The sequence below is a fragment of the Loxodonta africana genome, chromosome 26 (genome assembly GCF_030014295.1).
Source record: "Loxodonta africana isolate mLoxAfr1 chromosome 26, mLoxAfr1.hap2, whole genome shotgun sequence".
Classification (NCBI taxonomy): domain Eukaryota; kingdom Metazoa; phylum Chordata; class Mammalia; order Proboscidea; family Elephantidae; genus Loxodonta; species Loxodonta africana.
In genome coordinates, this window is record NC_087367.1 from 45,242,460 (window position 1) to 45,257,874 (window position 15,415).

Sequence of the window (15,415 nt, forward strand, 5' to 3'; positions counted from 1 at the left end):
CAGTAAAGAAATTCAGAAATGTCCATATCTCGCACATGCTCATACAGGTGATAGAATGATTTATTCTAAATTTGTAGAAAGAGAATCTGAAACCAAAAGATTGAAAAAATGTGTATAATGTGCCCTGTGGGGCAGCTCTACTCTGTCCTATAAGATCTCTGTGAGTCCAGATCAACTCAACGGCAGTGGGTTTTTTAAGGTCTGTTAAGGAGCCCTGGTGGCACAATAGTTAAGCGCTAGGCTCCTAATCCAGAGTTCAGGGTTCAAACTCACCAGCTGTCCTGTGGAAGAAAAGACCTGGTGATCTGCTCCTGTAATGATTACAGCCTAGGAAACCCTATGGGGCAGCTCTACTCCATCATATTAGAGTCACTGTGAGTCAGAATCAATTCAGCAACCACCACCACAACAAGGTCTGTTACCCCATCCCCACAGAAATTGGCAAACCCAGTTTCTGTTTAGGAAAGCATTGTTTTTGTATTCATAGTTGAGAATTTATTAAATTTGCTTACAGGTTTCTATTTAACCTCCTTGTTATGAGCAATATAAGGTAATTGTATTTTGGTAGTGAACTGTCTTTCCTTTTTGCCAAGTAATTTTTGTTCTTACTGTCACTCAAGTGGCTGGTAAGGTAAGCAGGTTTGCCTTATGATTCTGTAGTTTTAGGGAATTACAATAGCAGGACTTGGGAGGCGAAGTGATATATCAAAAATCATGAGCAAATATTAAAAATTAACTCTTCATATTTGTCTTGATTTGTCCTTTAGTTTCTGTACACTGTAATGAATGGAATAATGTCTGAAGTTGTGATAATCTGAAGATAAATTCTGTGAAATTTTCTGTTTAGTTATTTTATGTAAATATGTTTTTAGTTTTAATACAGCGGGAGTGAATCAAATGATTCTAAAATATTTAATAGAACTATTTTGTCCATTAATGTTTATTTTTAGAATATTAAACAAATTTTTTTTATTCTTTTTTTAAACAGTGTTTCGGGTCGAGCTGTCCTGCACTGGCAAAGTAGATTCTGAGGTTATGATACTAATGCAGCTCAACTTGACAGTAAATTCTTCGAAAAATTTTACAGTCTTAAATTTTAAACGAAGGAAAATGTGCTACAAAAGTAAGGAATTTATTTATCAAAATATGTGTTTTACACAGAGATGTGAGAAGATCACAATTAGATTTTGTTGTCTTTTTATAGATTTAATTATAATCAGATCTTGATTGCAGTTTCAAATGAGAAAAGAAAAAGCACTATCAGATGAAATTTCTAATCACCAGGTAGCTTGTAGCCGTGAATCTCACACACGCCCCACTCAGTTCCTGCTTTCTTAAAATCTGTTACCAGAATTGCTCGGATGTCTTCCATTAGGAATGTGAAATGTACCAGTAGCTGAAGAGGTGAAAAAATTAGGCAAGTCTGATAGGGGTCCCTGAGTAACTGAGTGTTAACTGCATTTCCTTTATAAAATTAACCTTCATGCAAGAGCATGGCCATGGGGCCAGGTAGGCCTGGGTGGTAATAACCATCTCTGCTCTTTGCAGGATGTTGGGGCAAGTTACTTAATCTCCGTAAATCTCAAATTTTCCATCTGTAAAATGGGCATATTCCTTGCTTCAGAGTTGTTGTTTTTTAAAGATTAATTGAATATAGCATAATGCTTGGAATGCCGTGTGTAGACACTTAATAAATATTGGTAGTTTTTGGTTTTGGATTATTTGTTACTCAAGAAATTACAGTGGATATGAAAGTATTCCAGCATATTGGGTAATGTATCAAAGAAATTCAGAGTTCTCCTTAAACCTCCTCTTTTTACCTCCTGAGAGGTAAAATAACCTGAATTATAAGTTCACAAAGGTAGAGCTGGTTAGTATCTAATGTAGGAAAAAAACCCTAAACCGGTTGGGTGCTTAATATGTTCTAAGGGCCTTGCATGCATTAAACCCATTTAATCCTTACATCAAGCCTAGGCGATAGGTTGTCTCATTATCTCCATTTTCAGATGAGGGAACTGAGGCTTGGAGAATCTGACTAACTTGCAAAGGTCAGAAAGCCAAGTGGTGCATCTGGGATGCAAAATCATGCTCTTAGCCTCTTTGTTAAACTGTCTTTCACCAGATTTCCTTATTGCAATTATTAATGAATATTGTGAAAATACATGAGTCCAGCAAGTGAGTAATAATGACTAATGTCCAGACACTTGCCAGTAAAGAAGCTATACTGCGTTAGAATAGGCATTTTAAAAATTAAGTTAGCTAAGGAGCCCTGGTGTACAATGGTTAAACAATAGGCAGCTAACTGAAAGTTTGGCAGTTCGAACCCACCCAGTGGCTCCGTGGGAGGAAGACCTGACGATCTCCTTCCGTAAAGATTACAGCCAAGAAAACCCTGTGGACAATTCTCTGTCACATGGGATTACCCTGAGTCAGAATCAACTTGATGGGCTGTCTGCAACGACAAGCTTTCGTGTTTTGATATAATTCCCGGTTATAGTGTATCCTGGTATATACCTGCTTTCGTGTAATTTTAAAGCCAGAGGGACCTTAGAGATTCTCTAGTCCAACCAGCTCATCATATAGTTGATGCGAGAAGACTGAGCCCTTGAGTGGCCACCCAAGCCTATATAGCCGGTCAGTGAGAGTGTAGAACACCTAGTTCCTGATCCCCAGAGACATGATGCTTTATCTGTTAATGTTTAATGGCAGAATGGTGGCCAGACATAGTGTGGTCTATGGATTCCTCCGGTGCTAATATCCAGAACGATCCCATACCTTCTTAGTTTTCATAAATACGTAGGCAGAAATTTACACTAAAATTCTATTGGTGTTACCTTCTATACTGTTTTATACTTAAGTTTAATAGAGTTACCATCATGTTTATTTGGTGGTCATACTTCTGGCCACCTGAGTCTTCCATTAAATATTTATGACCCTTTAATATATGATCCTAATGTATTTATTAGTCTGGTTTTCTAGCCCACTACATTTAAAGAATTTTAAGTTAGAAGGAATGTGCTTAGAGGTAGGTACACTGTCTGCAACTGAAGATATATCTGCACTGGAATGTAAATTGGTGTTACCAGCAAGAAAAGGTTCCTTTATCATATGAGTGTGGGGATTAATAGATGAGACAAGTTTTGTTACCCTAGAACTCCTGAGAGCGTTTACAGTCTGCTAATTTGTACTGTGAACCTCCAAACAAACAACGTAGTCGGTGCGTTTTCTCAGACTTCTGGGACCACAGAAACCCTTTTTAATGGAGCAGCTGTAAGCTAATACCCTTTGGTTAATGCTGATATAGACTGTTGAGTCGTGATTGTAGTGGTGATTACCAGAATGGTAACGTAGCTGTATTATCTTGCAACAAAAACTTTTTTACATCGTTCAGGCAGTGTTCCAAACTAACACAAACCTATGTTAGAGAAAATGCACAAAACGTAATTACAGTATTTAAGGATTTTCGCTGAAAAGAAACTAGAATTTCTAAAGGATCCTTTGTCTCCTCTTTAATCCAGAATTTGAAGAAGTGAAAACTTCAGCCTTGGATAAAAACACTAGCAGAACTATTTGTAAGTGTCGCTGTGTGATCTTACTCTGTTCTCAGTGGTGAAACGTGACTGGTTGCTCATGAACACAGTTGCACAAAGCCTGGAGGCTCTTGTGGTTTCCAGTTTGCCAAATGATAAATGATGCCATGCTATTTATTTCACTGATATTTTGTCGATTGCTTTATAGGTTATATGAAAGTATTAGAATATTGAGTATTTCAAGAAGTAAAATGCATATTTCGTAACAGCTGATCTGAAAAACTTTCATGAACAAAAATTTATATCACATCTTTTCTACTTATCTTGAAGTATGAATATGAAATATGCACAGGATTTTTATCTACTAGCAGATGGTTAGGAAATCTGTCTTGTGGCCTGGAACTAACTCTCAGCTAGTTTTATCCAGGTGAAAGTGCAAACTTAAAGATATGATGTTATTTAAACCTGCAGAGCAGAAACTCAACGTAGATTTTTATTTTTTGGTAATAGCTGTATTTAGATACTATAACATAGCTGCTGTTTTCCTTTTCTGACATGCACACGTCTCTGAGTTTTGTTCTTCCTGAGATTTAATGGCAGTATTTTAAAAAGTTACTAAATTCTCTTCATGGAAGTAGACTTAAAAATATTTTTGTTTGTTTTTGACTTTTCAAGCATACAGAGGTAGAAAGAATGCTCTGCTGTACCCCAATGTGCCCATTATTCAGCTTCAGTAATGATCAACATTTTACCAATCTTGTTTCATTGATTCTCTCTCTTTGGGGGCCCTGGTGATACAGTGGTTGCGAGCTCGGCTGCTAACCAAAAGGTCAACAGTTCAAATCCATCAGCCGCTCCTAGGAAACGCTATGGGGCAGTTCTCTGCTGCCCTCTAGGGTCGCTGTGAGTCAGAATCGACTCGTTGATAATAGGTTTTGGGTTGGAGGTGAGGTGGAGTATTTTAAAGCATGTCCCAGGCATCATATCATTTCATAAATATTTCAGCGTGGATCTCAAAAAAAAAAACCAAAACCCACTGCCGTTAAGTTGATTTCTACTCATAGTGACCCCACAGGGTTTCCAAGGCTATCAGTCTCTACAGAAGCAGACTGCCACATCTTTCTCCCATGGAGCCACTGGTGGTTTTGAACTGCCCACCTTTTGGTTAGCAGTTGATTGCTTTTAAAATTGCCCAACACCTATTCATCTTTTATTATACCTATCACATTTTTTTTTTATCACATATAACAATTAATAATTCCTTTCTAGTCTAAGTTCATATTTATCTGGTTATCTCAAAATGTCTTATAGTTTTCTTCTCCTAAATAAAGAAAAAAGGATCCAGATAAAGTCTGTGCTACTGTATTGGGTTGATGTATATTTTATCTTAATCTATCCTTTTATTAATGTCACTTATTTATTGAAGAAATTGGGTCATTTGTCCCATAGCATTTCCTACATTCTGCATTAGGCTGGCTGCATCCTTGTGGTGTCATTTAACATATTTTTCTCTCTCCTATAAACTGGCAGTTTGATTTCACACTTGGTTAGATTCAGGACCAAACCTTTTAGCAAAAGTAGTTCATAGGTGCTGCCATGTGTTCCTGTTTCATCATTTCAGGAGGTAGAGTTGTTCCAAGGTAGACCTTTTCTGAAGGTAAAATAATGTGATGAGACATTGCCTCCTTTTTAGAATAGCTCATTTGGATCTATCTCTGAAAAGAAAGGAAAAAAAAAAAAAACACTGCTCTCAAAGCTTACTTTAAAAATTCTACCCATTTCTCTTATCCTAGGACATTATTTCCCATTAAGAGCAGTAGTATTGCATACTCTTAGCGTCTGTCTACTTATTTCTCTTTTCCTAGCTATCCACCCATCCAGAATTTATTGAGAGCCTATGATGTGCCAGGTGGTATGACTTGAGGCAGAGGATTAAAATGTGAGCAAAACAGACCCTGCCCTCAAGGGGTTATAATGTAGTAAGGGAGATGGGCAAGGCAGTCGGTAGTAATCACAACGTAGTGGGAACAGTGTATATACATAAGCCTGGAATTCGGAGGTAATAGAGCAGGGTACATTTGGAGTCTGCCCCACAGGGTGATATCTTCTCTGCCTTGGAGAGTGCTTGAATGGGGACTATCAGCATTTGCCTCTGGGACTTTTCCTTTTCTGCCCTCCCAAGACTAAACAGCTCTCCCATGGTATACAAAAAAACAAAAACAAAAAACCATCGCCACTGAATCAGTTCTGACTCATAGTGACTCTACAGGACACGGTAGAAGTGCCCCATAGGGTTTCCAAGGAGCAGCGGGTGGACTCGAACTGCCGACCTTTTGGTTAGCAACTGAGCTCTTAACCACTGTGCCACCAGGGCTCATTCTTAAAAAAAAGTAATGCCTTTATTCAAGCCACAGTCAAGTCTAGCTGTCCTAGAAGCCGTTCAGTCTCTTTACATTAATCTGTTCTGGTATATTGTTTTGATTCGAAGCTTAATTTTGGAAAGCAGCCTTATTCTCTTAACTTCAGGTGTTTGAAAGCTATTTTCTTTTGTCCTAACCACTTCTCAGAACACCAGTCTTATACATTTAACTGTTTGACATCTCCACATGATGTATACTAAACCTGTTGCTGTCGAGTCGATTCCGACTCATAGTGACCCTATAGGACAGAGTAGAATTGACCCATACAGTTTCCAAGGACCTTTTTGGTTAGCAGCTGTAGCTCTTTACCACAACGCCACCAGGGTTTCCTGATGTATACCGGATCCTTCAAATTTAATTTTGATACAATAGAACTTGATTTTTCTCTTTCCGCAATCAGCTTTTTTTCTTTGTAAAGGTGCCATTATCCACCTAATCTCTTAAGCCAAAACTTTGATTCCTCGTTTTCTTTTACCCCAATGTAATTCATTAACAAGGCCTGTTAACTACTTTGCCTTCAAATCCGTTTACTTATCATCTTCACTCCAACACTTTTGTCCAAACCACTGCTAATCTCTTTCTTAGACTACAGCAGTAACTTTCTAGCTTATTCTGTTTCTACTTTTGCTACCCTACACAGCTTCCTTCACACAGCATCTATAGTAACCTTTTTTTTCCCCCTAAGCGTGATTATGTACATCCTTCTTTTGCTTGAAACCTTGCAATGATTTCTCATCCCAATTAGGATAAAACCCAAATTCCTTGGGTCTTATTCTAAGCAAAGGAAACTTGTCTTTTGAAAATGTTCACTTACCCTGTATTTTAAAACTCTGCTTGATCTGACCCTGCCTGATTCTCCAGCCTCATTTCAGACTGCTCTCCTTCTCTTCCGCTGTACTCCAGCCCCAATACAGTAGCTCTTTTCTGATACTTGAGCATGCCAGGCTCATTCCTACCATAGGTTCTTTGTACTGTGTGGTCCTTCAGGTAGGAATGCGCTCGCCCCACATCCTTGTCATTCAGATCTCAGCTGAAATAATTCCTTCTTACAGAGGTCTGCCCTGACCTTTCAATTTAAAAAAAAAAAAAAAGAAAAGTACAGTAAAATCTATGAAAGCTGGAACCTGTGTAAGGTGGAAACCTGTCAGAGAAGGAAAACTGAAATATTTTCCACCAAAACAAGCGATAGAAAAGTGACAAGGCTGCACTCTGACAAAGGCAGAAAACTTAAAAGACTCGGAAAAACAAGGCGATCCCTCCGAGTTCCGGCTCTCACAGGTTTCACCGTTGCTGCTTGTTTTTTCTCTAGCTCCTCATTTTCTTTTAAATAGCTGGGTAGCGCTTATCGCTGATTATTTTTCGTTCATTTATTTGCTAATTTGTTTATTCACTTATCATGCCACAAATATTTGAGTGCTTCTTATGGATGCACCAGGCACTACCGTATTCCAGATGCCGAGGATGCTGAGAACAGGTCTCAAGGAGCAGTGGCAGGAGGCAGACAAAAAACAAAGCACGTGTGAATATACAGCGGGTCAGATGGGGAGAAGTGTGGTGGTGAAAAATAAAGTAGGTGAAGGAATGGAAAGTAATGGTATGAGGAGAGGCTGTTTAGACAGGTAATCAGGGAAGGCCTCTCTGAGGAGGTGACCCTGGAGAGAGACCTGCATGAATTGGGGTTGGGGGCAAGTCTGGTGAAGATCTGGGGGTCAGGGGAGAATGACCTGGGTAGAAGCAGCAGCTGGCTGCTATTATTTTTATTTGTGCATGTATTTGCTGTATGTTTCCTACACTCCCCTACACACATGCATACATGGCAGTGCATAGCGGCAGTGCCTGTGACTTTCACTGCTAAATCCCCAGCATCAAGGCTAGGACCTGGTACAGAGCATGAGCTAACAAACCATTGTCGAATGATGAATAATCAGTAAATTCATGATGTGAGCACTCGTCACCAAAGCCTTCTTGAATTTCCAGTCATACCAATTCTTTCTCTGATTGTATGTCTTCTGCTCTGCTCAATCAGATCTTGTGTTTCTTTGTGTCTCTTTCTCAGTTTGCCTCTGCGTGTGTGTCTCTGTCATTGAGTTATTTTCACTATTGCTGGAGCTTTTTTCTTTGTCTCCCTTTTCTGAATAATGTAAGGCTGCATGTTATTTCATTTAATGAATAGAGTCTTGTTTTTCTGCTCTCATGTTTAAAAACAGGTAAAGTAATTTTGGTTATTCTCAAAAAAGATTTAAAAAAAGTTTTTTTTTTTTTTAACTTGTGGATTCCTCTGTTGTGAGCCAGTGATCCTTGGCAGTGAAAAGATGCGGGATCGCTCTAATCCAGGCATTGTTGTTGAGGATTCATGAAGAACCTATAGAGCTCCTCTTTCTCTTTACATGTGGTAACTACTAGCCACATGTGGCTAATTTTAACTTTAAATGAAATAAAATTAAAACTTCAGGTCCTCATTTGTAGTAGCTGCATTTTAAGGCCTAATAGCCACAGTGGCTAGTGGCTACTGTGTTGAATAGCACATGATAGACCACTTCTATCACTGCAGAAAGTTCCGTTGGACACCACTGCTATAGGTGGTTTATTTTGTGTATAGTACTTCTGAGTGACTATTAGCGTCATTGACCAAAAGTTTGATTAAAAGCATTTTTTAAAACTACAGTAAAAAACCCAGAAAATTTATGTGAACTTAACACTAACACTACTACCAGTAGCTGCTCAGTCTCTTGTCAAAGACTAAGCACATGCAATTGAAAATTTTTTTTAAGAGAAAATGATACTCATTGTGTGTTTTGAGTCACAAAACAATTGATGATCTTTGCCTAAAAGGCTTAACCTGCTTTTCCTTTTTATTGCAGATGATCCTGTACATGCCACTCCAACCACTTCTACACGTGTGTTTTATATCAGTGTAGGGGTTTGCTGTGCAGTAATATTTCTTGTAGCAATAATATTAGCTGTTTTGCACCTTCATAGTATGAAAAGGATTGAACTGGATGACAGGTATTGTACATATTTGAGGAAAGGAAAAATAAAAGCAGTTATTTGCATATACATGGGGGTCTATACATGCCCATGCACACAGGTGCACACTGGTGAAGGGGAAAGAGGGAGGATGATCAGACCAAAGGAAGAATAAGATTTCCTAATTGCTGGTTTGTGTGTCTCTGTTATCTGTATATATATTTTTTAATTTGTGAAGCCAGAAATTACGGTTTATTACAGTTGGTGAGAAGTAGAGATAAAGTTATGTTTTCCATCCCTTTGACATGACTCCGTTCTAGACTTCGACTCCCAAAACCCACTGCCATTGAGTCGATTCTGACTCGTAGTGACCCTATAGGACAGAGTAGAACTGCCCCACAGAGTTTCCAAGGAGCACCTGGTGGATTTGAACAGCCAACCTTTTGGTTAGCAGCCATAGCTCTTATCCACTATACCGCCGGGGTTTCCAGACTAGTACTGGCTTTTTAAATAGCCCCTTTTTTGTCTCCAGGTTCCTCCCTCTGTCATTCTCCAGCCAGCCAGCCAGCCAGTAAACATTTATTGAATACCTGCTGTGAGTTAAAAGAGTGGTTTTTAGCCTAGCTGCACGTTAGAGTCATGGTGGCAGCTTTTATAACATGTCAGCACTTGGATCCCACTTTCCAGAGATTTTGATATAATTGACCTTTGGTGGTATTTGGGTATCAGTATTTTCCTTAAAGCTTTCTGCATGATTCTGATGTACACCCATTTAAGATAAACTGGGTTGGGTATTATGCTAAGGGCTAGGAATAAAAAAATTAATGGTATACATTCATGGCTTCAAAGATTTAATCTTTGACATTAACACATAATTACTAAAGTTTGCAGATTTGTTGTCTGTGATATGTATAGTACAGTGTGGGAACACACAAGGTACTTGTCCCAGCCTGGGTGAGTCAGAGACCAGGAGAAAGACATGGTAGCCAGGATGGGTTTGAAAGGTAAAGGTGAAATGATTGACAGATTTATTTTCCCAGCACACAGTTCTCATTTTCTTCCTCAGTGATTCCCAATTGCTGATTAAAAATATTCCCAGCTTCATGATATGACCTTCAAAGCCCTTCTTATGTGGAGACATGTCTCCCATACTCTTTAAACCTTTTTTCTCTTTCTAACTGTATCCTTCGTTACGCTGCAGTCAAATGGTTAATCATTCCGTACTTTTGCCCCACACTTGGCCCTTCAGGACTTTTGTTCGTGCTTCACCTTTACCCACAGGACTCCTCTTAGTTTTCTCCAGTCCGTTCTTCCAAGTCCAACTCCATTGCCATCTCCCTCATGAAGTCCTTTCTAAGCCTCACAAGCATCCATTACCCCTCCTTTCCGTGTCCCTTTTCTGAGGAGCAATTGTTGTATTTTTCCTTTCTGCAATACTTTTTTGTAAACTTGTCTGATGCTTTTAGCTAGAATGAAGGCTCTTTTAGGTCAGGGACCCTGAAGTCCTAACTTCATCCTAAAAGCAGGGTTAAAAAAAGCTCCATAGCTAATCTTACTTGCTTATAGAAATCGAATGAGATAATTTATTTAGACTGGGTTTAAACTATTAAGTGCCAGCAAATGTACCTTTGATCTCATTTTCTACCTCCTGTGATGTAGTTGCTTAGGTACCTAGTTTAGTACATATGAGGGGCAGGTCACTGGCAGCCTCTCTGCTTCCAAAGAAAGTTTGTTCTGACCACTTAGCATATGCTTTGCTCCTTATAAACCAAAAACCAAACCCAGTGCCGTCGAGTCAATTCCGACTCGTAGCAACCCTACAGGACAGAGTAGAACTGCCCCATAGAGTCTCCAAGGAGCACCTGGCAGATTCAAACTGCCGACCCTTTGGTTAGCAGCCATAGCATTTAACCACTACGCCAAAGGGTATCCTTTGCTTCCAAGGAGCACCTGGCAGATTCAAACTGCCGACCCTTTGGTTAGCAGCCATAGCATTTAACCACTACGCCAAAGGGTTTCCTTTGCTCCTTATAAAGGGACCCCTAAATATCTGTTGAATGAGTGAAAAATTGACACAGATGTACCCATAGTAACTTTGTGTGCCCACAAATTTTCAAGATTTTTGAGGTGGTACAAGAGTGCCACCTGCTGTTCAGTTGCTGGAGAGAAACACAATGACTAGTACAGGCAGTCCCCGGATTATGAATGTCTGACTTAAGTACAATCCGTAATTAAGAACCAGTCCCATAAAACTTTATACAGGCATATCTTGTTTTATTGCGCTTCAATTTATTGCCCTTCACAGATACTGTGTTTTTGAACAAATTGAAGGTTTGCGGCAATACCGCGTCTAGCAAGTCTGTCGGCACCATTTTTCTAACAGCATTCGCTTCTTGTCTTTGTCACATTTTAGTAATTCTTGCAGTTTTTTGAACTTTTTCATTATCATTATTTTCTGTTATGGTGATCTGTGATCAGTGATCTTTGATGTTACTATTGTAATTTTTTTTTTTTTTTTGGAGAGCCATGATGGCGCAGTGGTTAAGAGCTCGGCTCTAACCAAAAGGTTGGTAGTTTGAATTCACCAGCCACCCCTTGGAATCTCTGTGGGGCTGTTCAACTCTGTCCTATAGGGTTGCTATGAGTTGGAATTGACTTGATGGCAGTGGATTTATTGTAATGTTTTGGGGCACCATGAGCCGTATCCATATAAGATGGTGAATTTAACTGATAGATGTTGTGTGTGTTCTTGCTGCTCCACTGACCAGCCGTTCCCCCTTCTCTCTCACTCTCCTTGGGCCTCCCGATTTCCTGAGGCACGACAATATTGAAATTAGGACAGTTAATCACCCTACAGTGGCCTCCAAGTGTTCCTCCAAGTGTTCAAGTGAATGAAAAAGTCATTCGTCTCTCACTTTAAATCAAACGTTAGGAATGATTAAGCTTAGTGAGAAAGGCATATTGAAAGCCGAGATAGGCCAAAAGCTAGGCTGCTTGCACCAGTTAGCCAAGTTGTAACTGAAAAGGAAAAGTTCTTGAAGGAAATTAAAAGTGGTACTCAGTGAGCACACACATGGTAAGAAAATGAAACAGCCTTATTGCTGATATGGAGAAAATTTTAGTGGTCTGGGTAGAAGAGCAAACCAGCCACAGCATTTCCTTAAGCCAGAGCCTAATCCAGAGCAAAGCCCTAATTCTCTTCAATTCGGTGAAGGCTGAAAAAGGTGAGGAAGCTTCAGAAGAAAAGTTTGAAGCCAGCAGAGGTTTGTTCATGAGATTTAAGGAAAAAATCTGTTTCTATAACATAAAAGTGCAAGGTGAAGTACCAAGTGCGGGTGTAGAAGCTGCAGCAAGTTATCCAGAAGATCTAGCTAAGAGAATTGATGAAGGTGGCTATACTAAACAACTGAACAATGTAGGCGAAACAGCCTTATATTGGGGGAAGATGCCATCTAGGACTTTCATAGCTAGAGAGGAGAAGTCAATGCCTGGCTTCAGAGGACAGACTCACTCTCTTGTTAGGGGCTAATGTAGCTGGTGACTTTAAGTTGAAGCCAGTGCTCACTTGCCATTTCAAAAATCCTAGAGCCCTTAAGAATTATGCTAAATCTACTCTGCCTTTGTTCTATAAATGGAACAACAAAGCTGGATGGCTGCACATCTGTTTACAACATGGTTACTGAATTGTTTAAGCCCACTGTTGAGACCTACTGCTCAGAAAAAAAGATTCGTTTCAAAACATTACTGCTCATTGACAATGCACCTGGTCACCCAAGGACTGTGATGGAAATATACAAAGAAATTAATTTTGTTTTCATGCCTGCTAACACAACATCCATTCTGCAGCCCGTGGATCAAGGTGTAACTTCGGCTTTCAAGTCTTATTAATTATGAAATACATTTTGTAAGGCTATAGCTGCTATAGATAGTGATTCCTTCGATGGATCTGGGCAAAGTAAATTGAAAACCTTCTGGAAAGGATTCACCATTCTAGATGCCATTAAAAACATTTGTGATTCACGGAAGTAAAAATAACAGCATTAACAGGGGTTTGGAAGGAGTTGATTCCAACCCTCGTGGATGACTTCAAGGGGCTCAAGACTTTAGCGGCGGAAGTAACTGCAGATGTGGTGGAAATAGCAAGATAAATAGACTTAGGAGTAAAACCTGAAGATATGATGGATTGCAGCAGCCTCATGATAAAACTGTAATGGATGAGGAATTGCCTCTTACGGATGAGCAAAGAAAGTTGTTTCTTGAGATGGAGTGTGCGCCTGGTGAAGATGCCGTGAACATTGTTGAAATGACAAAGGCTTTAGAATATTACATAAACTTGGTTGATAAAGCAGCAGCAAGGTCTGAAAGGATTGACTTCAATTTTGAAAGAAGTTCTACCATGGGTAAAATGCTGTCAAACAGTGTCACATGCTACAGAGAAATCTTTTGTGGAAGGAAGAGTCAGTGGATGCTAATTTCATTGTTGTGTTATTTTAAGAAATTGCCGTAGCCACCCCACCCTTCAGCAACCAGCACCCTGATTGGTCAGCAGCCATCAACATCAAGGCCAGACCCACCACCAGCAAAAGGATTATGACTCGTTGAAGGTTCAGATGATGGTTAGCATTTTTTTAGGAATAATATATTTTTTAATTAAGGTATGTACATTTTTTTTTTTAGACATTATGCCATTGCACATTTAATAGACTTACCAAATCAAAATCCTGTTGCCATCAAATTGATTGGCTGATAGTGACCCTGTAGGAGAGAATAGAATTGCACCATGGGGCTTCCAAGGAGTGGCTGGTGGATTTGAACTGCAACCTTTTTTGTTAGCAGCCAAGCTCTTAACCATGGCACCACCAGGGCCCTTTACAGACTACAGTATTGTGTAAACATAACTTTTATATGCACTGGGGAACCAAAAAATTCATGCAACTCGCTTTATTGTGGTATTTATTGTGGTAGTCTGGAACTGAACCTGCAATCTCTCTGAGGTTGTCTGTATATTAAAAATTCAAGGTACTTATACGTTGGTTCCTAATAACAAACAGGCATTATTTTGCAATGTACATCAAAACATTATTATTATTGCTGTATTGTTAAGTTAAAAATGTTTTCGTGTATCTGGAAGTATTTCTTTAATGTTTTTTAAGGTATGAAAAAAAGAAAAACCCAAATCCTTTGCTCTCGAGCTGATTCTGACTCATAGCCACCCTATAGGTCAGAGTAGAACTGCCCCATAGGGTTCCCAAGGAGCAGCTGGTGAATTCGAACAACCGACATTTTGGCTAGCAGCCAAGCTCTTAACCACAGCCCCACTACTACATACTGTATACTGACACAAACAGTTGACTTACTGACGTTAGATGCTGCTGTTGTTTGTTGTTAGGTGCTGTTGAGTCGGTTCCAACTCATAGCGACTCTATGCACAGCAGAATGAAACACTGCCCAGTCCTGTGCCATCCTCACAGTTGTTGCTATGCTTGAGCCCATTGTTGCAGCCACTGTGTCAGTCCATCTTGTTGAGGGTCTTTCTCTGTTTTTGCTGACCCTCACTTTACCAAACGTGATGTCCTTCTTCAGGGACTGATCCCACCTGATAACATGTCCAAAGTATGTGAGACGTAGACTCGCCATCCTTGTTTCTAAGGAGCATTCTGGTTGTACTTCTTCCAAGGCAGATTTGTTCATTCTTTTGGCAGTCTATGGTATATTCAGTATTCTTCGCCAACACCACAATTCAAAGGCATCAATTCTTCGGTTTTCCTTATTCTTTGTTCGGCTTTCACAGGCATATGAGGTGATTGAAAACGCCATGTTTTGGGTCAGGCACACCTTAGTCCTCAAGGTGACATCTTTGCTTTTCAGTACTTTAAAGTGGTCTTTTGGAGCCTATTTACCCTATGCAGTGTGTCTTTTGATTTCTTAAATGAAATCCTTGACAACCTCAGTGTTTTCTCCGTTTATCATGTTGTTTCTTATTGGACCAGTTGTGAGGATTTTTGTTTTCTATATGTTGAGGTGTAATCCGTACTGAAAGGTGTGGCCCTTGATCTTCATCAGTAAGTGCTTCAAGTCCTCTTCACTTGCAGCAGGCAAGGTTGTGTCATCTGCATAATGCAGGTTGTTAATGAGTCTTCCTCCAATCCTGATGCCCTGTTCTTCTTCTTAGAGTCCAGCTTCTTGAATTATTTGCTTAGCATATGGATTGAATAGGCATAGTGAAAGGATATAACCCTGATGTATACCTTTTGTCACTTTAAACCATGCAGTATCCCCTTGTTCTGTTCAAACGACTGCCTCTTGATCCACGTACAGATTCCTCATGAGCACAATTAAGTGTTCTGGAATTCCCGTTCTCCACAATGTTACCCATAATTTGTTATGATCCACACAGTCGAATGCCTTAGCATAGTCAGTAAAACACAGGTAAACATCCTTCTGGGATTTTCTGCTTTCAGCCAGAATCCATCTGACATCAGCAATGATATCCCCAGT

General features: G+C 39.6%; 1 protein-coding gene across 4 annotated transcripts in view; it reads left to right on the forward strand.

The window, feature by feature from the left end:
• Nucleotides 1-15,415, forward strand: part of RYK (receptor like tyrosine kinase) — a 162,627-nt gene that overhangs the window by 71,008 nt on the left and 76,204 nt on the right. For all 4 annotated transcript variants that reach the window (XM_064277290.1, XM_064277291.1, XM_064277292.1 and 1 more), the window contains exons 4-6: nt 989-1,123; nt 3,519-3,572; nt 8,812-8,956. In XM_064277290.1, coding sequence (XP_064133360.1) covers nt 989-1,123; nt 3,519-3,572; nt 8,812-8,956 — 334 coding nt within the window. The remainder of the gene's footprint in view (nt 1-988; nt 1,124-3,518; nt 3,573-8,811; nt 8,957-15,415) is intronic.